Genomic DNA, 27,798 nt, shown 5'->3' with positions numbered 1-27,798 from the left:
ATTCCCCTGGCAATCAGGGAACAAAGGTAATCCAAATTGGGGTGTAATCCTTTTTGGTAACCCTCCCTGCCATCTGCAATAGTGATTCCCCCTTTAAATTGGGGTCCCATGTGTAGTTGCCACCTGGTGATGCTTTGGTAGCATGGCTCCAATGGAGCTATATTGCCACAGAGCAGAGGAGGCCCGTGGATACACAGGGTCTTCCTGGATCGCCCTTTTCTCCTGCAGATACCCTGAGATTCATGAAGTCTATAAATCAGTTTATATGACCTGTATTATATTTGGGCGAATCCTTTCTTACCCCCATTGCCCCCAATGAAACAATTCAGCAGGAAAATTTCTAGAGGTCTAGTGTAGAGATTTTCTTCCCTTGAACTCCTTCAGTGGATATTTTTTCACAGGAGGGGGTGATGAAGCCCTCAGTTTTAACTCAGCCTTTTCTGAGGCAAACTTCCATTAAACTAAATGAGGATTTGCCTGCATTGTTTTGAATATGGATCTGAGGATTTGGTTCACAGGTAGCAGATACTGTAGGTTTGATTTTGTTCCCACTTACACTGATTTCACCCTGGATCAAATCAGTTTAAGTCAAGGGTGTTACATTGGTGTAAGTAAAAGTAGGATTTGGCATACTGCATTGAATAAAGAAAAGGAGTACTTGAGCTTATGCTCAAATAAATTTGTTAGTCTCTAAGGTGCCACAAGTACTCCTTTTCTTTTTGCGGATACAGACTAACATGGCTGCTACTCTGAAACCTGCATTGAATAAGAAGTTGTCGAGCCAATTTCACTAATGTGCTCTGATTGCTTTGTGTCAATCCAGCATTGCAAAACTGGCTGATTAAATCCAGGTTTATAGTTGCTTTGCAACACTGGAGAGGTGCAAAACTGGAGTAGTGTGTCAGTGAATCTATCACACTAGTTACAATCTGTTACAATAGTCATATTTCTGACTACAACTGCATGTTAGTTAACAACTTTAGGGCCTGATTCTCATTTATGCTGATTTCACATTGATTTAACTAGTTATTCCTGGTTTATGCTGGTGTAAGAATCAAGCCCTTTCTACTCCCCGCCAGATTAGACAGTGACTGTGAGAAGAATAAAGCTGTGATTTTAAGTCCCAGAGGCTTGTAATAAAAGCTTTATATCTTCCTTCACAAGCACCTTGAGCAAGGCCACAGGAAGCAAAAGGAGGCAAAGGGGTGATGTGTGCAGAGCCTCTTGTGCTTCAGTTTTCTGATTGACATTTTTCTACCTCTTTGATTTTTTTCAGTCTCTAATTAAGCCATAAAATCCATTGAGAGAGACACTAGCATCTGGTAAATGGCTACCTGTGTCATTTAATGAACTAGTAATTATAGGTGGAGTTCACTTCAGAGGGTTAAATTTAAGACAGGAATTTCAAGTAGCAAAATTTTACTTTAAAAGATAAATGTGTTTGTTTTCTACCCTTGTTCAGTTCTAGGGTTGTTCAGTGTGGTTGACAATCATAGGGAAAAGCCGAAGGTTGAGGAGCTACTATTAACTAGGCAATGGAAAAGCCCCTTCGTTTGCAGTTTAAAACAATTTTTACTGAAAAATTCCTGGGTTTTACAAAAAGTGTTCTTCATTTTTTTCTGATTTTTCAACCTACTTTTGTATCATTCAAACATAACTTGTTTTATTAGGAATTAATAATTAAAAATAACTTGTTTTATTAGGAAAATACAATACAGTGCATGAGATATATGTATTACGATAATAAATTAGTCTGTGTGTATATGCAAAGCTGCCTGTTGAAATAAGACTATGTATTTGTCTAGAAGATGCACACAATAAACAAACAGGCACGCATGCAAGCTCTGAAGTGCGTGCTCATCTGAATGTACTGATGAATCTCACACCCACCATGTACATATTTCAAGCTGTTGGCAGATAACAGTTTAAAGATTTGACACTCTAAAGTGGGAAGAAAATGAAAATCTATATCAGAATATGTTTCAGAACACAAGGAAGTATTCAAAAGTTTAAAAAAAACTAAAACAGGAGAAAAGGATGAAGCTGAGTGTACATGCTGCAAATGGTGTGTCCCAATTATTAAATGTAAATATTTATAGACCAATAGTTCTAAGTCTACAACAGGAAACCGTTTATTCAAATGAAAAGTTTTATTTGGGGATTAGATACATTGTTTTCTTAAACTCAGAGGTGGCATTGTGTTTTGAGTTCTGTTTTAGTTCTGCAGCAAATGACATTGATGAACAGAGTTCAAAGCATTAATCCACTGAATATTTCCCCCCCGTCTTTCCATCCACCAAAATAAACCCCAATATTTACCCAGAAAAATTATTAATAATTTTTGACACTGATTGTCACCTGTTTTTGTTGTTGTGGCAATAAACACTGATAAATACCTGAGAAAAATTGAACAAAATAATAACTGAAAACGAAGGGCCCTACCAATGGATTACCTTGTGCTAAACATTCCTGTGTTAATTCTTCTTAGTATATTCAGTGGTATCCTCCAGCTTGGTCACTGACTTTTCTTTATAGGATGGTGGCAGTATAATATGCAGTTATTTTACCCTCTTGGATAATCTGATTTCTGAACAGTTTGAGGACAAGACATAAATCATAACAACCACTTACTAAGAAAGGCTGGGATATTGCCAAGAATGTTTATCAACATTGGCACATGGCAAGAGGGTTGTGTGTTTTTCTTTGGGGTACAGACCTCTCCACCAGTATCTGCGCTTTTGTCATTTTAAAATAGGATCACTAAAACATGCAGTGTATGGGACTACGTCTTGAGGACCTCAGGAAATTGTAGAGAGTGCAGATTGTGGCTGCCCACTTAAGTGGGATTTCCCACATGGAACACATCAAATATGTGATCTGTGGTGGTTACCAGTTGTTATCTAAGTGGAGGTTAAGCTGTAAAGCCCTGTGTAGTTTGGATCCTGAACAGTTTAGGAACCTGCATCTCTCATGATCCCAAGGCAGATGGGATAAACTGAGGGGTCAAGCAAACAGCTCCCTGATTTAAATGAGTTTGGGACTGCTGGCAGGTTGTTAAAGGAAGTTCTGCACCAGCTTGGCCCCTTGGAATGATAGATCCCAGATCTGATGGCCTTCAGGTCATGTTGCAAAGCTTATTTGTTTTCCTAGGATTTTCCTGAGGGGATTGGGAGTTGAGAAGGATTTCAAAATAGATAGTTTGGGGGAGGGGTAGGAAGGGAGAACTTTTAACTGCTTTTGTGCCAGCTCATATCTGAACACCAAAAAAGATAGAATAATTAATTATATATTTCTAAAGAATTGTTGTTCTTAATTATTTGACCATGCACGGAGAGATGATACATTAGAACATTTTGGGCCATTGGTTGCTCCATTGAAGTCACTGTCATCACACTAATTTATATCAGCTGAGTATTTGGCTGTGTGTGTGTATGCTATGCAGTGTATAAATTTATATATGTACTGTAAATGAAATGCAAAAATAACCCTTGGAGTGGTGTCTTCTGCGTTGCACTTTGTGTAGTAATTTACATCAGTGAAGTGTAGGTGAAAGGCAGTGGAGAATCAGAACTCCTATGTTAACACAATGTAGAAACTGATATATTTAAACACAAAAATGTTAGGGAATGCAAAAGTTATACTTGCAAAGTAATCTTATGGGCCCAATACTGGAAGGTATTAAGTTGCTCCTGAGAAGAACCAACCCCCTCAATTCTCATTGAAATCCAAGGAGTTTTAGTTTACTCAGCACAGTGCAATATTAGGCCCTAAGTGAAGAAAATGTTTACTGAACACAAATTATTCATTACATCATCTTTTAGTCTTTATTTGCAAATTATGGATTCAGTGACTGGGATCTTAGAATCTCCCATGTATGACAACTAGTTAAACACTGATTAACCCTTTAGCACTGGACAAATGAATCACCAGTAAATGGATTTGTTGTTGTTGGTATCACTCTCCCAATTAAGCAGCATTAATGATCATTTACTCTCATGAGGCATGAAATCTGTTCCCTGGGAGATGTTCAAACAAAGCAGCAATCCCAAATAAATGTAGCTGTATTAAGACCTTCATTTAGCAGAGCACCTAAGCATGTGCTTAATCCCATACCTATTTAGCAAATAATTAAGTTAGTGCTTAACTTTAAGTATATGCTTAACTCTCATAGACTGCAGTGGGACATAACCATATATTTAAAGTTAAGCCTGTGCTTAACTTTATTAGGCCCTACGTGCATTGTTATGTGTGTGCAGGGCTTAAATTCTCCCTGAATGTTTCCCAGAGCCCTGGGGCTCAGGGCTTCAGCCTCTGGGAGGCACCGGTGCTCCCATGGGTTTGAAAATATTTACCGGAGCTACGCTCTGGATGGCTCCGGCTGAATTTAAGCCGTGTGTATATGTGTATACAGTAGAACCTCAAAGTTATAAACTAACTGGTCAACCACACACCTCATTTGGGACCAGAAGTACACAATCAGGCAGCAGCAGAGACCAAAAAATAAAAAGGGTGGGGTGGGGTGCAAATGCAATACAGTTAGGGTGACCAGATGTCCCGTTTGTAAAGGGACAATCTTGTTTTTTGGGACTTTTTCTTATATAGGTGCCTATTACCCCACACCCCCGTCCCATTTTTTCATAGTTGCTATCTGTTCACCCTAAGTATAGTACTGTGTTAAATGTAAACCACTAAAAAAATAAAGAGAAAGTTTAAAAACAAAGATTTGACAAGGTAAGGAAACTGTTTCTGTACTTGTTTAAATTAAGATGGTTAAAAGCAGCATTTTTCTTCTGCATAGTAAAGTTTCAAAGTCAATTATTAAGTCAATGTTCAGTTGTAAATATTTGAAAGAACCACCATAATGTTTTGTTCAGAGTTACGAAACTTCAGAGTTATGAACAAGCTCCATTACTGAAGTGTTCATAACTCTGAGGTTTTATTGTATTTAAAACTGCTGTCACTTTAGAAATAACAGCAAATGAAAATGCTTGAAACACTTTTGTTAATATAGCCCTATTATCAGAGAGCTGTCCCTGTGCTATGAACTTTTCATAAATATCTCCTCACTTGGCATTTATATTTCTTTTTTGTTTTTTAAACTGAATCCATTCAAACCCAACTGAGTTATTATTTGGCTTGGAACTTTAGACGGTTGCACTTTAATTCACTGTACTACTCGGGACTGTTGGACAGTTGTGAGCAAATATTTTTGTTCACACAAGGAAGTCTTGGACCAGGTACTCTAATAGTTTGAAATATAATTTACAAAAATATTATCATTTCTACAGTATACCAAAAAGTAATATTAGAATGGGAAAAGGAATCACACGTTTCCTTTGGCATTACTTTATCTAGGTTAGATCTCCTTTTAATGTTGTGCTTTCTGCCCCCACTCGTCCTCTCTTCTCAGTATGTACTATGAGGGAAAAATACTGTCTGTTTCTATGAGGGAATTTTTGATTATTTTGAATCACAAAGGTCTCTTGTCAAGCAGGGAGTGACTTCCTAAACCCATATTTCAATTTTGGAGTGTCATGAAATGGAGAATAAATGTTTGATTTTTGCTTTCAACAACATTTGCCTTTTTTGTCTAGAATAAGGAAGTGACATGCAAACGAGAGAAGTGTCCGGTGCTTTCCAAGGAGTGTTCTCTGGTCATTAAGCAGAGAGGAGCCTGCTGTGAGCAATGCAAAGGTGCAGTTTCCTTCATATATTCTCTCTCTTTATTTATTTTTTTTAAGTTTCTCAGTTCTTGAATTTGTTTTGCCAGTTGTAGAGTGAAGACTAAAGCTTTCCATCTCTGGCTACTGGTGGCCCCAAAAATGGCAGTAATTTTAAGAAATCCCCAAGTTATGGGGAGATACATAGTTTTATAATATGAACATGTAAATTAGTTAGTTTCCAAGATATCATAATACCTTAAAACACATTTTTGTTTCTACTTCATTAGTAGTGCTTTATTATTATGATGAAATTATATTATTATTCCCAGAGGAAGGATGCCAATGTGAGGCTAAGCACTATATGGAAACAAAATCTGAATAGAGTTAGTGAAACAGACTCCAAACATTTGGCAGGACTGCCAAATTTCCCTCAGAAGATGAAGAGTCCTTGCTGCTGCTACTTTATTACCCATATTCACTACTTTTCTATCCTGTCTCCCAAATAATTCCCCATTTGATATGAAGGAATTCGCCCTTCCCTTTCCAAAACTTGTTTTCTGCATGTTTTCATTGTTTGTTGTCACGATCAACCAATGTAAAGAGTTGGCCAGGATGCCCCCTACTCACCCCACCCAACCATCATTCCCACCACATCCATAAGAGATTGCTGTGGTCAGAAGTGAAGTGATAGCTGGTTTGAACATTCAAGCAGACCTCTAACCTTTCTTCCCTGTATTAGAGATTTCACACCTACAGGCTCATAGATTTCTGACTGGCTGGTATTCTTTGCTGTCTCCTACAAGTGAATAAATATGCAGATGCTTACTCCTTATGCTTCCAGAAGCACCCTTATCCCCTCTTTTTCAGTGAAGAAAAAGAGAAGTGCAGCTTAGAAAATAGCATGGCAGCTGCTGCTATTTCTGCATTTCTGTATAAAACAAATATCCCCCTCACCAACACAGTGTATTTTATGTTATTGAATTATATTAATATACATGATAGCAATGAGCCATAAATCTTGTAAAAAATTTAGACTTTAGTAAAAACTACTTGCATCTGGTGATAATTTAAACTAAAATGTCCTAAAAAGGGAACTCAGCAACAATGCAAACAGTACATGCTTAGTTCTCAGCTATAATTTTTCTTCAAAGTGCTTTAGAAATTGAATTAGCTAATTATTAAATTCCCACTTCTTCTTCTTCTTCTTCTTTTTTTTTTGGTCCTTTACTATACAATACATGGATTGTGGTAATAAAGAAATATGTTTTTTACATAATTACCATACTGATACAAGTGATACATTTTGTAATTAAAATCAGTAGAAAGTGTCTTTTTTTTTAATAGTGACACAGTGAGGTAATGTGCCATAAAACATGGTAAAACTGTTGAGAGACTGCTCAGTAGTACTCAGCTGATGAAGTAAAGAATTTCCGATTCAGCCAGCTTTTACTTTCTCTCTCTTTTTTTTTTTAATTTATCTTTTTTATTCCCCAGGGGTGGTCGGGGTGACTTTGGGAGGGAAGTGAGGTAGAATAAATTGCTGGGGAATTCTAAATCCAAACCCCAATGCAAACATTCTACCACCCTGCCGGAAAAAATATAATGGCAGGAAAACAGACTACTCTATAATTCAGGCAGAAGAGACATGATGGATATGTATTTTTCCTGGATGACTAAAGACATATGATGGCTGATCTATTTATGCTTTGCTTCTGTGGTCCAGTTTAGATTTCTGAACATGCCTGGCAAACCCAAATTCATAGATTTGTCTAAAACTTTGACACTTTTTTTTAAGCCAAGGAAAGGGAGAGGCACACCTTAAAATGACACTGAAATTAAACTGTTTCCTAAAAACGTATGAATTTATAGTTACAAGTTTCATCGACACGAACTATAAATTATATTTTGCTTTAGCTTTGCAGCATAAAGTTCCTAAACTATGTTTTGAACTGATTGGAAATCCATTCCCCATGTTCATACCAGATGCATAGATGGTTGCTTTCTTGCATATGAAATTATGAAAACAAAATTAAGGTTATGAATTCAAGGACTCAAAAGTTAGGAAGTACAAAATGTAAGGTTGCCCATGGAACCTTGATTTTTCCCTCCTTGTGGGTCTTTTCTGTGTAATGAATAAGGCAGTGGTTCGGTGAAAAAAGTAGTATGTAATTTAAAACTTGATCATAATGCATATGCCCAAGGGGAAGAATTATGTTTGTAAGGGGGACCTTAAATTCTGGAATTTCCTATCTCTTGAGAGCTTGGCTTTGCCACTTAAATAACATAATATATTGTAATTTCTTAGTATTTTAAAAGTTTTTAAAAAAGGTAACCCCTACTGTGTAAAATTGGAGTGACCTTCCACAGCATACATCATCAACAAGGTTTGAATCCTGAACCTTCAGCACTGCTTGAGCTACAGAACTAACTGGATTAGCTGGAAGCAAATAAAGGCTCTTCTGCCTGTTTGGGGGATGGTGGGCGGGGGCAGGGGAGGAAATAAGCCTCTGGGACGTGTCTTTGTGGGGAGCCTGGTTTCTTGCTGTGTCTCTCTTGCCCTCTACCCAGGAAGCTGGGGTGAGCTCCTGTCCCATGTGGTGGCCCCCAAAGGGGTGTGTGATCTTTTGGGGCCATGTAGTGTGTCTGGGTGGAAGTTGGGGATCCCACTTCCCTCTCTCTTCCTCTACAGCTCCCAGGATGTACCCCTGCTTTGGGGGCAGCATGGGACATGGCCTCAGAATATTTGTATTCAGATATTGTTTTGGTAGGCTGTTTAAGACCTCCCCCCCCCCCCCCAAAAAAAAAAAAAGTTCCTGAGCAACTCAAGCAAGAGAAGTGAAATGATGATTTTTAACAGTTTATATCTCAGTTAAACCTGAACAATATTTCCTGGGACAAAGAAAAGGCACTTCTTGAGCCCAGTGGATTTCTCCATGCCTAATTTCAAAGGTCTGGTGCAAACAATAGAACAATAGTGGTGTTAAAGTTTCTCAAAAAGTCACCAGAATCTTTTATAATGAAAAGTGTTGGCCAACTGAAACATAGGGGTTGTTACTCATTTCCCTTGTAATATTCTTTGTTAATGCCAGTTTCCCAACCTTATGGAGAAATGGACGGTTGGCTATTGTCATTTAAAATATATAGGTGTCTATAATATGAACAAAAGGTAGGGAGTACAATTTCAAAATTGGCTTTGTGTATGAAACAAGAAGCCAGCTTCAGACAATTTGTGATGACCATAAAAATAGGCAGGAAATCTGGATGTTTTGTTTTATTATGTGGGAGGCCACCTCGTGATTGGATTTGGGGGCTGTAATACTTCCAGTTGTGTAGTCCATGTCACCACAGCAGTTTAAAATGGGATTTTATGCATTTGATTGTGCATCAAGCTGAGCACTCTGCTGCATACCTATGCACACACAAATAATATGAATTCAAAACATTGAGGGAGAATTTTTCCTTCTTCTACCTGCATACTGAGCAGTGATCCCTTGCTACTAATTGCACACTTTTGTGTGATATTTAAATGTCTTCTAGCAGTTCTTCTCTGCTTTCGCTGAAACATCAACAAAAACCTTACCTGCCTATGCAATGACAAAGAAAATTAGTAGCAGGTGAAAGCTGCTGAGATAAAAACAATATATTACCCTAAAACCAGTGGTTTTCAGCCTCTGGACCCTGGTGGTAGTGGTGGTGGTGGGGGCAGTCCGCAGATTATGTGTAAGGGGTCTGCGAAAGGTTCTTGTTACCATAGAACAGTGGTTTTCAGCCTGAATCCCAGTCCAGTATGTCCTGTCACTGTAGCATTGGGGGTGGGGGGGGAAGTGCCTTTTCTCTTCTCTCATTTTATTCAATACATTTAATGAAAACATATGAGGTCACTGAGGATTATAGAAATGGATTTGGCAGATTTTTCGTATTTACCTGGAAAGATGTCATTTTAATTTGGGGCTCTCTCCATTTCTAAAAATAAATTATTTGCTCTCTGAATAAGAGTTTGTTATTAGTGGATCAGAGATGGTTAAGATGGGGGTACTATAACTGTGAGCCATACTCCGCTTTTTGTTCCTGCTAATGTGCATCTCCCCTGGACGGCTATGAGAGTGCCATGCAAAGATGTAGTAGCTGGGAGGGTAAAGGGGGTTTGTTACTCTAATTATGTTTTAAGTTATTCTAGGCTGAGACTGGTGCTTTTACTTTTCTTTATATGCAATTTGTTCTGTCCTGCACTTGATCACTGTTGATGGTTAATTTTATAAATATTTGGTAATGATTTAAGTGTTTGTGACATATATGCTCCATTGATATTCATTAAGAATAATCCTATTTTGCCACAGAACTGGATTATAGCACAGACAATGACACTGCAAGCCTTCTCGAATATCAAAATATCTAGAGTTATAATTCACGAAAACAAAATTTTTGGAAGGAATATTACATTCCACAATTCAGGGCTTAAGGTGGTCTGTAACTATTAAATATTAGAATGAGTCCTAACACTTGTGGGTAGGAGAGTGAAGGGGGTGGGCAGATTATCCTACATCTGCCTACTGTGGTGTTTTTACACCTTCTTCTGAAGCATCTGGTTCTGGCTGCTGTGGGTAGGTCTACACAGCAATTAAACACCCATGGCTGGCTCAGGTCAGCTGACTTGGATTCATGGGGCTTGGGCTGCAGGTCTGTCAAATTGCTTTGTAGATATTTGAGTTTGAGCTGGAGCCCGAGCTCTGGGACCTCGCGATACTTTTGTGGTAAGACTCTTACAATCTTTGCATATGGATAGATCTCATTTTTTTGTGCTTCGCTATTGCAGCCCATACTGTATGAACTGTGAAATTCTCCATTGTTTAGAGACTGTACAAGTTCAGGAACTACTGGAGCTCTAATCACACATTTTGTTGTTTTACTGTGTTCATGTCAGATCATAAAAGAGTGGAATTCATTTGACCCCACATACAGGTGAAATACAGGGCATCTGCGAAAGTGAATTTCAGCTGCCGAGAGAATGGGGGCAGAGGGCAGACCTATATCTCTGTTATGTCCACTTTCACTATGGTAGCAGCTGTAAGATCACTGAGCTTCTTGGGCAATGTTGTGGGGCCATGTAACGCAGATCCCATGGTCTCTCTGCTGACCCACCCTCATCATTGCCATGCATGTTGTACTATGCAGGGCTAGTGCGGAGAACTACTCCTTGACACACAGGGCTGCAGAGGGCTCTTTATCAGTGGCCCTCATGCAGCCCCAATTCAAATTGAAATGTTGTGGTCCTCTGCACTAGGGGTAAATATGATCTCAGAGCATTCTTAAGCCAAATCCTCCGTTACCCCACACTGGTGGCTGGGTTCGGAGTTGGATATCTGCATGGTGGGCTGAGGTAGCCTTCATAGATTACTATGGGGCGTAGTAATCTATGAGGAATAGGAGGAGAAGGAATAGTGAGGGATTTATGTAGATTAAATCCCTAACCCCATCCCACCCATGTGCTGGTGCCACACCCAGATGCTGTTATGCTATGCTATTTACCCCGTATGTGGCTCCTCCATGTCCACATTCTGCATGCAATGGAACTGCACTGTTTCAGCTGCAAAAAGGGACTCTGTGGCTATGCAGGAGGGAGCTGGATTTGTCTCTTTAATGTCGGGTGTAAATGGTGTGGAGGACATTGCACAGGCTCTCTGCTCTTCATGTAGATATCACACCAAGTGAGGTATAAGCAGCAGAAACAAATGAGCCTCTAAGAAACATGTTTTTTGCACATAAATAAAAAACAGAAGAGGAATACTAGCTACATTACTTATGCAGAATTTTCTCTACGTAGAATTTCAGCATTTGCCAGGAGGTGTCAGTGACTCTTTAACGTTATGAAATATGTGAAAATAGATTTAATAATATCCACATATGGGATTTGCAGTTCTCTTAACTTGGCTGACAGGTTTAATGTCAGTGACATACAGCTGAATTTGCAAGGGGTTTTTGGCTTGATCTGATATTTCTGTGCTAGTTTGTCTGGGCTTTTCCCTGAGGAATAATTTATCAAAAAAATAAATAAAACCTGTCTTATGACTGTTTTCTTTATCCTGATGTTTATTTTTCATGCCAATAGAGAGGTTACTTTTTAAATAGAAGGGGAGGGGAAAAAAGAAAAATAGGAGAAGTAGGATGCTTTAGAAATGGGGGACATGGAGCCAACCTACAGTATGTTAATCTGATATTTTCTCCTGGGACTATGGGAAATGACTTGTCTATAGAATTCCCATTAGCCTAAAATAAGCACAAATTCCTGCTGGAATCTTGTTGGGCACTGTCAAATTGAGTAATAAAGTCCTATTTTTAATGAACTTTCGAGGACACTGTCTAAGCCTTAGTATGCTAGTCCATCTTTTCCCGCCCATTTTTTCTCTTTGGAGTACTACTGTCACGTGCTGCTGGGGAGCAGGAGGAAAAAAGTTCCATTCAAATTCTTATTGGGAGTGGGATGATGAGTGCCTTACTGACTGTCCAGTTTGTCTCCATGATAAAATGGAACAAAAATAACTCAATCGGTTGTAATTCACATCTTTAATTATATCTGTTCAAATCTGTGTGAGAACATGCTTCTCTTGGAATAAAAGCGCCCAATTCTTTATTTAAATGGAAAACTGTAAAAAATTGATCTAAGTTGTTTCAAAATAGGGCACTCTCATTCCAAAATAAGCATGCCAACCCACACAGGGTATGTCTGTATCTGGGAGAGGGCCTCCCAGCCTCGGTCCACATACTCGCGTTAGTGGAGCTCAAGCTACCAGGCTAAAAATAGCTGTGTAGACATTGTGACTCCGGACTGGAGCTCGGGCTTTCAAGCCTGGGGGGCTGGGGTGGGTTGGCTTGAGAGTTCACGCTCTAGCATGAGTGACAATGTCTATACATCTGTTTTTAGCATGCTAGGGCTACCAATACAAGTCTGTGGACCCAGGCTGAGAGGCTCATTCCCAGATGTAGAGTTGTCAGGTCCCAGACCAGTTACTGGCCTGCTCCCTTATTAACTTTGCTGCTAGGCAACCAGTTAGCCCAGCTACACTGCCTTGGAACTGACAGAGTGGCCACAGCTCTGACTGGCTGCTAGTTTAGCAACCGTGCTTATATAAGCCCGGCCCCCACAGCACACCAGTGGCTGCTTAACCTCTACCATGCCTGCAGCAGTGCTTGCCCTTGTTCTAAGCCCAGCTCCCCTCTGGCTTCTGACTCCAGTTGACCCTATCGTTCTAAAATTTGGCTGCTGTCTCTCTGGTATTGATCCCTGGCTCTGCTTCTGGTTTACACTTCTGGCTCTGGCCAGGAAATAACGGAAGCTGTAATAACTGAAATTACAAGCGGTAATTTAGCTATATTGCCTCCATTTATTATGTAGATAGTCTAGATTTCGGTCCTTATCAGTTTGGCTTTATCAGGTTACTTTAGCAGCTATTGAGTAGTTTTCACTTAATAGACCACAATGGACCAACTTCAAAAGATTCAGTGCTTTGGTTTGGTTCAGATAAGCAACTCAAAGCTTGTATGCTTATCCAAGACTTATCTGAACAATTTGGACCCAGGTAGCTTATAGGAACAAAACCACAGATAACGGAAAGTTAATATTTTACATTAATAATACACCAGCATTTCTAAGAGAAGAAGTAGAAGGGACTGTAAATTAGGTCAGAATCTTAACTGGGTAAATCAGCATCGTTCCATTGAAATCAGTCTAGTCTGGTCCTTTATGCTGTCCTCTAAGTATGTATTTAATCTGAAGTAACTAAGTATTTAAATACTTAAACTGAATATTTAAGTTGAGCTCTGGTGTTCCTAGATTTTTATACATGGTTTCCTCCCCTCTTCAAATAATAAATGGTTAGCAAAAGTTGACTTAATGGGGTTTCCTGGTGAGAATTATTCTTTTAGGATCTTGAAGAGGGATTCCATCATGGTGTGTGATTGTGTAGAAGAGAAAGCAATACCTTCACTGATAACATTGCACATATTCAGAAATTGCTACTTTCTGAGCTAAATATAGTGTGTGTTCAATCATGTAGTAGGCAGAATTCTACCTGGATGAATAAGCTTATTGAAGCAGAAAGGGTTTTACTCAGCTGATTTCAGGAGAGTCTCAAACTTCCATAGTATGATTAAGTGGATTCAAAAGGCCCTGCTTTTTGTTTGCAGTGTCAGCTGGAAGATGTATGTATTGAAAGTAAGGGTCTGGAACACTAGCTGGTATGTAGTCTGTTTTCTGTTAGTTTTGAAGAATGTGTTATGGGTGCAGTTTTGGGAAGTACAAAGGACACAACTATGGGCAAAGGGTCATGCCTCGGGTCAAAAGAATATGAATATCTCACCTGGGCTATTGTAACTACTTTCTCTCCAGCCTTAATGATTTTATCCCATCTTCAAATCTTCCCAACATTCAGCAGCTAAAACAATCCTACCTTCTCAATACTCTGACCATGTCAACCCTCCTTTGTTGGCTCCTTGCCTCTTTCACTTACAAAATTCTGGTCAACTGAAACCTCTGTCTGCATCTCACCTCTCATCACTGACACATGAACTCTGTCCACTGTTCTGCAATGTGGAGTAGTCAAATCAAAACAAACTAGGATTAAATCCAAATAAAATTATTTACTGGTTTGTTTGCAGATATGTACTGAAATAGGAGTAGTATTTGTCACTTGGGTTCCTAGGTGAGAAAAAGACTGAGGGTGAAATCCTAGCCCCACTGAAATCAAAGGGAGTCTTAATTTAAAATTGCTAAAATTTTACCCATTACCTGTATTAATTTCCTAATTTGTTTTCAGATTTTGCACAGAAATATTTTTCTACTAAGAAGTTATATGTTTAAAATGCTCATCCATAAAGAAAAAGATCATTCCAGAGTCTCATTAACTGTACATACAACACACACACACATATAAAACTGATAAGCAAATAGCCGGAGTTATACTGCAGCTAGTCACACATTCTGATATAGAGCTCCATTGTGAAAGGTGCTGAGCACTCTGTCTTTGGTCTTTAACTTGCAGGATGTGAATGGTTCCATTGCAGTGCTTGAAATCAAGTACATGCTTAAGTGATTTCGTGAATGGGGACCAGAGTGCTCAGCAATATGTAGAACTGTGCCCATATTGAACTTCCAGAAGTCAAGAAGGCTGAAATGCTAAATGACTTAAGTACTTTTGAAAATCCCTCCTTTAGGTGGCAAATTATGGTTTTAGGAGCCTAACTTTAGGCTCCTATTTTGAAAATGTTGGCCTCTGTGTACAACGCAGTTCAGAATAACAATGTTAATGTGTTGAGTCTCAATAAGTTCTCATTGTTAACACTAGGCAATTTATTTTGAAGTGACAAAGGTTTTATGTCACGAAGACATTTTAAATAAAAAATACAATTTTAGTCCCAGATGCTGCACACACTTATGCACATGTTAACTTTAAAACAATGGGACTATTCATCTGAGTCCCTTTCACATGAGCAGAGTTTCTTATCCGCTTAAGTGATTGAAGCATCAGGGCCTTAAGTTGCAATATTGTGTTTTTTGCCTATCACAGTTTTATGGAAGACAAATAAGAGACTGTACCAGTAGTGACATTTTAAAGAGGAGTATTTATAACGTAATGCATTATAAATGTTAATCTAAAAATGCCATAGCTAAAACTTTAAAATTAGCTTTACAAAACTCCAACCCTGATTTAAATCAGTGATTTAAACAATAAATAAATAAAAATCAAATTATTTGAAATTATAGTTAAATCAGTTATTCAAATTGCTCTATTTTGCCTGGTATTTCTGAGAATGGGTGATCGCCTCATGAAATACCCACATGAAATAGATTTATCAGAAAACAGAACAGCTCCCACCCATAGTACTGGCAATCTTGCCCACTGACACTGAATTGAGTGTATTCCCTAAAAGAATCCCAGGTTTTACTGCTGAAAGTTTTTGAAAAGAAGAACAAATTTCCCAAATTTATAAATAACCATTTTTGTGGAATTTGAGGAGGAAGGGCACAGATAATCTATGCCTGTTATGTAACGTAATTTCTTTCATTTTATTGTCTCTGTATATTCCTTTTTTGCTGTCCTGCTAAGGCTTTTCCACAGCTCTTTGGGAGTCTTTCCATTGACTTCAGTAGCTTTGGATCAGGCCTTATCCATACAGATCTGCTTTAAAAAAGTGTATGTTTGAAGAGATCTTCCCCAGCCCCCAGCAATCCTGTATATTTCATATAAAAGTCCCCCTCTGAGGCAACTGACCAGTGAGAATCAGTATTGTGATGGGCCCCTATTTTCATAAAAAGACCTGTCATTTCTGTATTGCCATAGCTTCCAGCTTGTTCTACACTAGCACTACTGCAGGGAAGCAGCAGAAGACTGGATGGATAAGTGCTTTAAGGGATTCTCTTAAAAAAGCATATGATCTTTAACAAACAGGAAAAGGCTGCTTGATCCTACAAGCCTGTTCAATTTTTGAGTGACATTGACCATTCCTCCCCCCCGCCGCCACCCGGCTTCTATTTTGCTATATCCTAACATCCTTTGCTCCTCCAGAAAGACTTCTCAGTTGTCTCTTAAATCCATTTTATGCCATTTACTCCAGTGGCCTCTCCTAGAAACTAATTCCATATGCTCATGACTTTTTGAGGGAAAACATGCTGTTTAGATTCCCTATGTATGCTTAGCTTTCTATTTTTAATTTTTTAAAAAAGATTATGCCTCTTGAGTTATTTTTTTTTCACTGTTCATCTGAGTAAAATAATTGCCTGGATTAAAATTATGAAGGGGACTGATAGTTAAAGACTTCTCTTTATTTGACTTTAAACCTCCACATTTACGAGGAAAACAAGTCCATCCTCTTGGCATTCTTCATTGCTTGGATTCTTGAGACCAAGACTTGAGCTTCTTTGCCCTGGATCCACATCTCTTCCATGGTTAGTGATTTTATAGACCAGATCCTCAGCTAGTTTAAACTACCATAGCTTCATTGATGCTAATGGAACTATGCTGATTTACACCAACTGATAATATGACCCTTTAACTGTGACAGCAGTCCACATTACCCAGGTTTGTGATGCCATGCACAAGGGTATTATCTTTATATGGTTCTGTCATTTAAGGTGACGCTAATGTTTTAACCTGGTCCTCTTTGCATCTCCTTGGGAACATTGCTAAACTCCTGCCCATGATATTGTTACCATCTTTACACTGGCCAATCTGTGCATTGTAAATTCTAAATTAGGTTACTTGTTGATTTATGAACTAGAAGATGGAACTATTTATAGGTTTTAACTCTTACAAAATATTGCTTCCAAGATCCTTACATATACTTTTTTTTAAAGAGATATCTTCAATTACTACAGCCAATTCCTAAACTAGTGGTCTTAAAAACATGCCAGTTTTATCTGTCCATTTCCAGACACCAACTACTCCCAATCACCCTTCCCTATACCTTTTCATTAGGTTCTCTTATAACAAAAGGTCTTCTTGCTATTTTCTTTCCAGGCTGTTGAGAAGGTTCACCCTCAGTATCAGTGGAAAGGCTTCTATAGAAGATGCCTTCTTATCCTTAAGGAAAAGGGAGGGTGGCAACCGATCCTGGTTCTAAGGGTAGGTCTACTCTTAAAACTCTGCATTGGCACAGCTGCACCAATGCAGCCTCACTGCTGTAGGGCTTAAGTGAAGACATTGGTATGCTGATGGGAGAGAGCTCTCCCATTGGCATAGTTAATTCACCTCCCTGAGATGCAGTAGCTATGTTGATGGGAGAAGCTGTCCCACTGACATAGTGCTGTCTACACAGAGGGGGCAGTTAAGGTTGGTATAATTATGTCACTCAGGGGTATTGATTTTTCACACCCTTGGTAGTTATACCGACATAGGCCTGCAGCGTAGATGTGGCTTAAGACACCTCATAAAGAAGTTGCAATTCAGGAAGGCTACTCTGGCATCAGTAATCCCCACTCTGGAATCAAGGGGCTGGTTCCCATCTTTCAGTCTTCAAGATGCATTCTTCAACATAGCTATAATCCTATCACACAGGACGTACTAAGATTCATGGTGGGCCAAGAACATTATCAAAATAGGGTGCTTCCCCTTTGTCTCTCAGCCACCCCAAGGGTGTTTACCAAAGTACTCATAGCGTAGCTCAGGAAGAGAGACACCACAATGTATCCATACGTGGACGACTGGCTGGACTTGGGGAGATCTTCTCAGTAGGCCTTGAGCTCTGTCCTCCTTATACGAACCTTTTCTGCAGCTTGAGCTTGAAAATCTGTCTATTAAAACCTACCGATTCCCTTCCAGAACATCATGTGATTATCAAGTAAGAGACTGTCCTGCTTCTCTGTTTCTCTAGGTTGCACTTTTGAAGGAAACAACTACAACAGCTCCATAAAATGGCAAGCCCCAGCTAATCCATGTATTGCATATCAGTGTCAGGTAAGGGCTGGAAGTCATGAAGTTAACAAATGCAGAATTGTTTGCTTTCTCTCGTGAAAGTCTGAATCTTTTGTATTAAATCCAAACAATATATTTAAAATCTTCAGTTTCTTAAGTCAAGAAAAACAAGAGATCATGTTCAGAGTTAAGGCTGCTGCTTTGTCCTTAACTCATCCAGTTGTGACCAGCTATAGTGCAACATTCAGAACAACAAAGTTACTTATCTTAAATACTGAGATTCTAATCTAAAACATACCTGGATGAGCTAAGGATGGAGGGCTAGCCTGAACACTGGAATTATTTAGCTTTTCTCAGCAATCATTAGACTTTTAACAAAATATGAGTGTGCACCTGTTTGTGAGAGACACACCAATCTGGAATACTAATTAAAATAAGCTAACAAACAACCCATTTCTTTTCCCTGAGCTACTGATTTGTCGACATAGTGGGCTGCATTTCTGATAGCCTTCCTGAGTTGCACCAATAAAATCCACAAGAGTATTCATCTGCAGACGCACACATTGCATTTGTGTACACAAGCCAGGTAACTGACAAATTGATGTTTCTGCAGTCTCTAGGTTTGTCCATACAAATGGATGTGATCACGATCTTTCGGGGGTAAAAATACAAAGTTCTGCTAAAAACCCTTTACTAAGAGCTGCATTTTCTTCGGACCCAACATTGATGTCAGTACTGCCTTTAGAAATAAGGTGGATGCCCAAGTTTAAATACTCTGCACAAATATTTTGAAGGGGACTGGAAATATTCAAAGGGATCTTTTTGGGTACCTTTTGGCACCAGGTAGTCAGATACTAGCTCCTTTTTTGCAAAGGCCCGCCTGCTGCATTAATGATTTTCATGGGCATCTAAAACTGGCTGTGTCCACAAAACCTCTTTAGAGAGGAAAAGTAAAAGGAAAGCATGCCCAGTTTTTAAATGTGCATAGATTGAGAATGTTATGGGCTGCAATTAAACAAGAGCAACATAGCATATAACCATACATTTTCTTTATAATAAGATGTTCAAAGCTTACATTTGGATAGTTTGATCAGTGCTGGGCATGTGAAATGAGTACCTACTTGTCTAAGTGCCAGTCTGAATGTCCAAAATGCAAAATTGGATAATCCTATTTACCCGATGTGCTCAAGTTTTGAAAATTAGGCTTCCTGTGTTCACAAAAGATAGACTTTGCATCCAGATACTCTTGCCCAGATTCATTCAGCAGGACTTTGGCTTCTTCAACAAGAAGTGCAGGAAATGATAATTTACTAGTACCTATCAGGAGGTGCATCTTAGATAACAGGCTCTCATCTACAGAATGAGATGCTTTAATCTCCTTTCTAAGCCCTTTTTCTCTGAGGGGAGAGTGTAGGGAATGCTTTGTGTCTGTTCTGTTTACATCAAAGCTGCATGGCAGATTATTTCCAAGTTTCCTATGGGTGGGGACCCCTGATAAAGCAGAATTCCTTTTCCTAAGAAGGTTCTTGGTTTCTTACCTGACGCATTATAGGACAAATCTCATGGTTGTTGTCAGGGAGATTCAAGTGCTCTTTTGAGTGTGGATTAATCTGAATCCTGTTAGTGACCTGCAGATACAGAAAGAAAGAGGGATTTGAAAAGGTTTTGCTATACAGCATATATCATGTCATTAATTGTACATCCAGTTTTGCTCCTTATTATAGTGTTTGGTTTGGTTTGTTCCATTTCAGGAAGGAGTGGTAACAGAATCTGAAATGCAGTGTGTTGTCCATTGCAAAAACCCTTCTGAGCTGCCGGGACTGTGTTGCCCCACTTGTCCAGGTAAGATTTCCTAGGGATTCTACTCTTCCATCTGTGCTCAATATTTCTAGTTATTAGGGTTTGGTAAGTATCCACTATAACGGAGAGATTAGGAAGGAAGTTACTGAAATGTGGACCAGTAAAATAGAATGTATTGAATGACATAAGGAATAGAGTGAATAGATATATATATTTTTTAACACCCATATTGGGACACATTTTTTAATGCTGTGGAGTAGGGGAGGGATATAGTATAAGAAAGAGTTTAAACAGTTTAAAATGCAGCTTGTCTGGTTTTTCATGTGTGAGGTATTCCAGAGGTTTTGGCAGCTGTGCAGGGTCTGGCTGGGGTTCATGTTTTAGGGATGAATGTATAGAAGGCGAATGGAGAGGGGCCAGGAGTCACATGTCACAGCATTGATAGGAAGGGGGTTGTTTTGGGAGTAGGAACATGGGGATTATGTTGAGTGTGCAGGGGATTATTTAGGCCTAACATATGATATGACAAGGCAATAAAGGAAGGAGATAGTTTGGAGGGTTGTTCTGTCATATTAGTTTTTACAGGACTATATAACTAGGAGACCATTGCTGCTCTAGTGGTATAATTGGCTTGGTATGTTTAATTTTTTATTATTTCTATCCAAATTTAATGTGGACAAGCACCTTGCTAAAAAAGTGAAATCTTCTGTAAACAGAAGTTAATTAAAATGGGAGTCCTGGCACAATGTGGCACAAAGTATCTGCCATGAAAGAAATTTTCTATGTAAATCCATGAAAGCGCTTCCTCCTCCATCCTGGCACCAAACTAACTTTTTAGGGCTCCCAAGGCTTACACAGGTTACTGCACTGCAATGCACATTTTATTGTTGGATGCATATCTCTGAAAGGATAAAGTAATTCCTTTCCCCATAATTCTACAATACAATCATGTAACAAAGTGTCCCAATCTAAGTCACACTTACCCAAAGTCTGCTTTTCAGGTTGTATATTTGAAGGTAGACATTACCATGAAGGGAAGGAATTTCAGCCGGAAGGAAACAAATGCACCAAGTGTTCTTGTATTGTAAGTATTTCTCTCTGATATTGTAACTAACATTACAGTCTTCAAAAGGCATATTATTATTGTCATAACTTGCAAAATATTTATAGGGGAGGCAACACTAATGCACACTCTTCTCTCCTCTTATTGTTGGAGGTCAAGCTTTATTAGAAGATTTCACTATGCAATTGCTTTCTATAGCACTACTTCCATTCCCAAGTTGGCATACTTTTCATGGCTATGTGTAGTTGAGACGGTAGAGCAATGTATTTGGGAACTGGGGATTTGATGGTCCAGAAGGGAGGCTGGTTCTGAGTGAGAGCTTTTTGTTTCTTGTTGAGATCGGGTTATAGAGAGATAAGACAACAGTAGACAGGATTTTCATATGACATCTATTGGCCAACATCTGTTGTATGTGTCCTACTGATTTTGCATGGGATTTCATATCAGAATCATATGGCAAGGGGCATAAACTTATCCTGTGGGTTATGTTGCTTAATGAAAGGTGGATGGCTAATAAAGTCCTCACCACTGTGATTAAAATATGGGCATGGCACCTGTCTTTGGTTGCCTTTTGTAGACCTGACTGTATGATTCTGTTGGTTTTGTGTTGGCACAGCTCTCACCAGTGAACTAACTGGCTCAGCATAAGCCTTCTGAGGGCAAGGAATAATGTATGGTTGTGCTTTTAGCATCCTAGGAATTGTCCCATTACAGAGAAAGTCCTCTGAGAGTGTCCACCTACAGTGTAAAGCCCCAGAATAGAGTTACCTTCAAACTTCCCAAGTTGTAACGACTGTCCTACTATCCCACTGGATCCCTCACTGAAATGACTAAACTTTTTTCTAGTTCATCCTTATTGTCCATAGTGTTTATGCAGATAATTCTCCTATATGTTGACTGACATCTTATAAACAGTTAACTTTTATATAGTGCTTTTTATTTGTGGGCCTGAAAGTGGCTTACAAAGGGGGTGAGTGTCATTACCCCATTTAACATGGGGAAAGTAAGGTGTAGAATTTAAGTGGCTTGCTCTGCATCACACAGCAAGTCAGTGTCAGAGAAAGGATTAGAACTTAAGTCTAGAAGCCAGGAGACCCATGTCCAACTGCTCTTCTTGGGGCTACCCCAGAGGGATTTTGATCTTGACGTTTATGAAAGGGCATACCCTGGATCTTGTCCTTGTTTTGCAATTGTGTATATGGAGATTAGCAATTGCATCCTTGTCATGATGAGATTATATACCTCCTTAACGAGGTTTGGGAACAAATTGATAAATTAAAGAGTAATAAGTCACCAGATGGTACACACCCAAAAGTTCTGAAGGAACTCCAATATGAAATTGCAGAACTACTAAGCGTGGTGTGTAACCGGTTACTGAACCAGATGACTGATGGCTAGCTAATGCAATGCCAATTTTTAAAAAAAGGTAATTACAGTCCAGTAAACCTAATGTCAGTACCAGGCAAAATTGGTTGAGACTAAAGTGAAGAACAGAGTTATCAGACTTAGATGAACATAATATAATGGGGAAGAGTCAACACTGCTTTTGGAAGGGAAATCATTTTTCACAAATCTATTAGAATTATTTGAGGATGTCATCAAACATGCAGACGAGCAATCCAGTGGATATAATGTACTTGGACTTTCAGAAAGCCTTTAACAAGGTCCGTCACCAAAGGCCCTTACACAAAGTAATCAGTCATGGGATAAGAAAGAAGGACTTCTCATGGATCAGTAACTGGTTAAAAGACAGGAAACAAAGGGTAGGTATAAATGGTCAAATTTCAAAATGGAGAGGGTAAATAGCTGAATCCCCCAAGGATCTGTACTGGGACCTGTATTGTTCACTGTAGTCATAAATGATCTAGAAAAAGGGATAAAGAGTGAGGTGGCAAGTTTGCAGATGATACAAAACTACTCAAGATAGTTAAGTCCCAGGCAGACTGCAAAGAGCTACAAAAGGATCTCTCGTGACTGGGCAACAAAATGGCAGATGACAGTCTATGTTGATAAATGCAAAGTAATGCACATTGGGAAACATAATCCCAACTATACATACAAAATGATGGAGTCTCAATTTGCTGTTGCCACTCAAGAAGGAGACCTTGGAATCATCGTAGTTAGCTCTCTAAAAACATCTGCTCAATGTGCAGCAGCAGTCAAAAAAGCTATTAGACTGTTAGGAACTATTAGGAAATGGATAGATAATAAGACACTAAATATCATAATGCCACTATATACATCCATGGTACATACACACCTGGAATACTGTATGCAGTTCTGGTTGCACCATCTCAAAAAAAGGATATAGTAGAACTGTTAAAAGTACAGAGAAGGACAACAAAAATGATTAGTCATATGGAACAGTTTCTCTATGAGGAGAGATTAAAAAGACTAGGACTCTTCATCTTAGAAAAGAGACTATCAAATGGGCATGTGATAGATGTCTATGAAATCATGAATGGTGTGGAGAAAGTGAATAAGGAAGTGTTATTTACCCCTTCACATAATACAAGAACTAGGGGTCACCCCATGAAATTCATAGGCAGCAGGTTTAAAGCAAACATAAAGAAGTACTTTTTCATACAACGCACAGTCAACCTGTGGAATTCATTGCCATGGGATGTTTTGAAGGCCAAAGGTATAATGAGTTCAAAAAAGAACTAGATAAGTTCATGGAGAATAGGTCCACCAATGGCTATTAGCCAAGATGGTCAGGGATGCAAACCTCATGCTCTGGGTGTCCCTAAACCTTTGATTGCCAGAATCTGGGACTGGATGATTGGGGATGGATCACTCAATAGATTGCCTTGTTCTGTTCATTCCCTCTGAAGCATCTGGCATTGGTCACTGCTGGGAAGACAGGATACTGGGCTAGGATAAGGTCCATCTAGGCTAGTGTCCTCTCTCTGACAGTGGCCCACACCAGATACTTCAGAAGAAGGTACAAGAACCCTGCAGCAGGTAGATCTGGGATAATCTGTCCCCCATCTAGATCTCATTATAGTCTCTAATAATTAGAGGTTGACTTAAATCCTGAAGCATGAGTTTTAATATCCATTACAAAGAAGGGCTGATGTATTTCATTATAACAGCTGCGGATATTTGTGATATCCATACAAAAGTCCAGTCCCTTTTGAATCTTGCGCACAGTAACAAGGCAGTGTTCCTTTTGTAACTCATGCTCATTGTTATCTCTCTCGCTCCCCCACCCCTTCCCCCTAACTGCTTCTTGCCTGTTTTGTTTTCTTCAGAATTTGGGGCCATATTACCTTCTATGTAATTTAAATTGGAGGTGAACAATGGACCAGCTTAAGAACTGTGATAGCAGTTTACTGCCTGTTCTGTGTCCTTTTCCTTTAAAGAAGGGGTTTGTGGTGAATCTCTTATCTGAGTGGTCAGCGGATGTCTTATTTAAGATATCTATCTAGTCATGAGATAGTATGGGAACAGCCTTGTGAGTGATGTGCTGTAACATGTGAGGACTTCATTAGATGAAAGGTATTTCCTCACTCCTAATTAGATTTCTACTGTGAAGTGAGATTGGAACTATTCCACATGGCTTTTGGGGAAGAGGAGTGGAAATAAAGTGAAAAAAAGTTTCTGCAAGGATATTTTTTGTAGTGTTGACAAAGGACTTGTGGATATAAACACCTTGTGACAATCACATTTCAGTGTTAGACAAAACTAGGGACTAAGAACGTAACTTTTTAATGACTTATGGTAGGGGATCCAGAATATAGATCCATCATAGCTGGTAGGATAAATGGCCAGGGGATTAAAGTTAACTATTAAAGTTGGGAGAACAAGAATGGGTATTGTCTTCTCTGAATGATGGTCTGCACTCAGTAAATTCATCAAAAGCAGCTATACTGATATTACTTCCAAAAATCTACCTTAAAAATGTTAAGGTTGGAAATGTAAGCACTCCAAAGTTAGGAAAAGTCAGAATTCCTGCACATCTTCACCCAATGAAGTGGTACAGTTCTGTTCTGTTTACAACAGAAGTCTGCCTGTTGAATATGGCTGAGCCCAAAAAGCATAAGAGAGGGTAATTGTGACTTGTTTGTTTGTTTATTTGTTTATTTATTTATTTATGTGAATTTAGTGCCTGAGAATAGTGCCAGATTGAGTGCACTGGAGACTGAAGTGTCCTTTTTATCTGTAGAAAATATACAGAATAGGCAGCGGCTGAGCAATCTTCTTCACACTGCTACGCCCATGTTTCTTAATTCTGAACTAGACAGAATCCATTTCCATGGGTGTATAGGTAGTTCAGTCTCCAAGGATATTCAATCCTTATCCGCTCTGCTGAGCTCACTAATAAGGCTCCCCACTTAGCCCGATTTGTGTTGCTAGCTATTCTCTACTTGAAATTGGACCGAAACCTCCAGATAGGTTCCATCATACATTTGTGTATGCGGGAGTGAGATACCTGATGACCTGGTGAGTATATGGAGGAGCAGCGGGGCTGGGGGTGGTGGTGGTGAAGGAGCAAAGCAGGGAGAGGGCAGGGAGATGGGGAGCATGTAAAGGGCCAATGGGTGGACAGCAGAGGCGACACATAACCAGCTGGTGCCTGCCCGCACTCACCAGCCACTACAGTGCTCAGCATGCAGCCAGTGCCAGCTGGAAACGGGACGGGGGGGGGGCGGGCTCCTTCTGGCCGAGAGCTGGCATGCAGTGGGGGATGTGCTGATTAACCAACAGGGGGGAGTGGCCTGGCCCCACGCACTGCAGTTCTGCCCCGCCACGCCACCAGCCTTGCACCCTCTCCCCCATCGTCGGCTACTGGACCCCCACTGCTGGTGGGTGGGTGGCTGGTGAGCAGGGATCTGGCCAGCAGCTGGACCCACCAGTACTGATGGGGGGGTGGGGGGAAGAGACAGAAAATATGGGACAGTTTGCCCATTTTTAAGAAAAAGTAGGGACACCTGTAGAAGGGCTTAAATGTGGGACTCTCCCTTTAAAAACAGGACATCTGGTCACCCTAATACTTGAACTTCATGGCCTAATATGATTATCACAGGACAAGACAACAACAACTACCATCATATTCATTTCACATGGGTCACTAAATAACTACTAGCTAATAACTTTTGGGTTGTTGTTGAATCAGGCTGTATTCATAGTGGTGACATGGAGATGAAAGACTCTGTATTCTATTACCGCTTCACTGAGCTATCTAGTCCTTAGGGTGACTCATGTTTTTTGCTGAAAATGAAAATGTATCATCACTCTATTGCCTGTCAGGAGTGAGCTGGCTTGAAGTGACTCACTTTCTTTGGGGAAAGGTGACCAGGATAATGTGGATCTCTTCTCACATAGACTGAAACCCAGCTGTTGTACTGTAATTCATCTGTCTAGCATTAGTCTTCATTTCTTGATTTAGGCCAGTGGAGTGTTTTGGAGAAGACCTGGAGATTTTCCCCCTCAGTGAGCACCTATTTAAGTGAAGGACTGGTGACTGTAATCTGTTATTTCTCAGGTACTACTTCTACAAGACTAAGAGAGTGAGTTCCTGCTCACATACTGAAAAAAAGTTGGCTTACATGTTTGTTTTCTTACAGCCTATATTAAAATAGTCAGACTCTAATTATCTTAAGTGTCTTTTCTTTTGAAGTAGCAGGTTTTTTTTAAGCGGGGGTGGGGGAAGGCTTGGCAAGAAAGTGACTCTGTGTGAGAAACTTCTCCATGGTTACCATTATCTTTAAATAGTAGTTTTCCAAACTCATAACTAGGTCCTTTTGATTGCAGAAGCACTCATATACCAGTGTTACCCAGACTCTAGGCTTTGTGAGCTCTGGCATGTGAGGTATGTGGAGGTATGAGGTACCACCATGCTGAGAGAAGCGAGAGCTATTGAGTAGCAACAGATGAGGACCAGTTTTACATGAAATGTCCTGCTGGGGGAGAGGGAGAGAGGTAATAGGTTACCCCATAAGGAAAACAACTGGAGGCTGAATTACTGCATTGTTGGGATGGCTGAGTGTTGTACTATATCTGAACTGGGAGGAATGGGGAATAGGTATCTTCTATGGAATTCACAGGGAAGCAGTTACTGATGTTGGTCTTCCAAAAACATATTTGCCATTTGTTTCCAAGCAGCTAAGTTTCACACAGGCAATACCCACCTGCTAAGCCAGTCTTCTGAATTGATTAGAAACAAATGAAGTTTGACTGTGTTAAATTACTTAAACTGGGGCACATGAAATTGGAGCCTATAAGGAACAGAATTTAAAAGTGGCCCGAACCCCAACCTCATTTGTGGATGTGTAAATTTTTCATGCTATTTTTACCAGTTTGCAGAATTAATATGTAGAAAACTAATTTGCTCCTGATTTGCATGTGCAAATGTGAGTCTGGGCGGGAAATGTGTGACATTTATGCGCATGGAATGCTAGTGTGCAAAAATGGTGTGAAGAAAGTTGTGCACAAAGAAATGGAAGTTGCACTGAGAAAATTTGGTTCTAAACCAGTTAGTAGGCCACATATATTAACATTTTAGACATCTACAGTCAGTTAATAACTGATTTATAAAGTGCCAGGATACCATAATGGTTTGATTTTACAAATATTGAGAGCTACCGAAAAGTGATTCTTTTCCTACAAGAACTGAACTTGGAGGACAGGGGATTCTGAGAATTTGCAGACTTTTTTTTTTTAAATCCCTATAGCTGACAAGTGAAGGGGGCACAAACTGTTCATAACTCCATCTTTCAACTAACCCCCAATTTGGTGGGAGCAGTTTCAGATATCCACCATATTGTTGTTGTTGTGCCTAAGACCATTGCTGACTGTTCCATTCATTGGGTGTGCTCTGATGCAGCTCCAAATTGTGTGGATCTTTTGATGTATGGGGACAGAG

The 27,798-nt window shown here is 39.6% G+C and overlaps 1 protein-coding gene across 3 annotated transcripts in view; it reads left to right on the top strand.

Moving 5' to 3' along the window:
* The window catches only part of BMPER (BMP binding endothelial regulator), a 267,662-nt gene that overhangs the window by 22,206 nt on the left and 217,658 nt on the right, over positions 1 to 27,798 (top strand). For all 3 annotated transcript variants that reach the window (XR_012667155.1, XM_075125625.1, XM_048839067.2), the window contains exons 3-6: positions 5,595 to 5,694; positions 18,027 to 18,109; positions 19,819 to 19,909; positions 20,869 to 20,951. Coding sequence is in view for 2 of the 3 variants with exons in the window: in XM_075125625.1 (XP_074981726.1) it covers positions 5,595 to 5,694; positions 18,027 to 18,109; positions 19,819 to 19,909; positions 20,869 to 20,951 (357 nt within the window). In the remaining variant the exon portion in view is untranslated. The remainder of the gene's footprint in view (positions 1 to 5,594; positions 5,695 to 18,026; positions 18,110 to 19,818; positions 19,910 to 20,868; positions 20,952 to 27,798) is intronic.

Source organism: Caretta caretta, chromosome 2 (assembly GCF_965140235.1).
Source record: "Caretta caretta isolate rCarCar2 chromosome 2, rCarCar1.hap1, whole genome shotgun sequence".
Lineage (NCBI taxonomy): Eukaryota > Metazoa > Chordata > Testudines > Cheloniidae > Caretta > Caretta caretta.
This window is presented reverse-complemented; position numbering and strand designations above follow the sequence as displayed.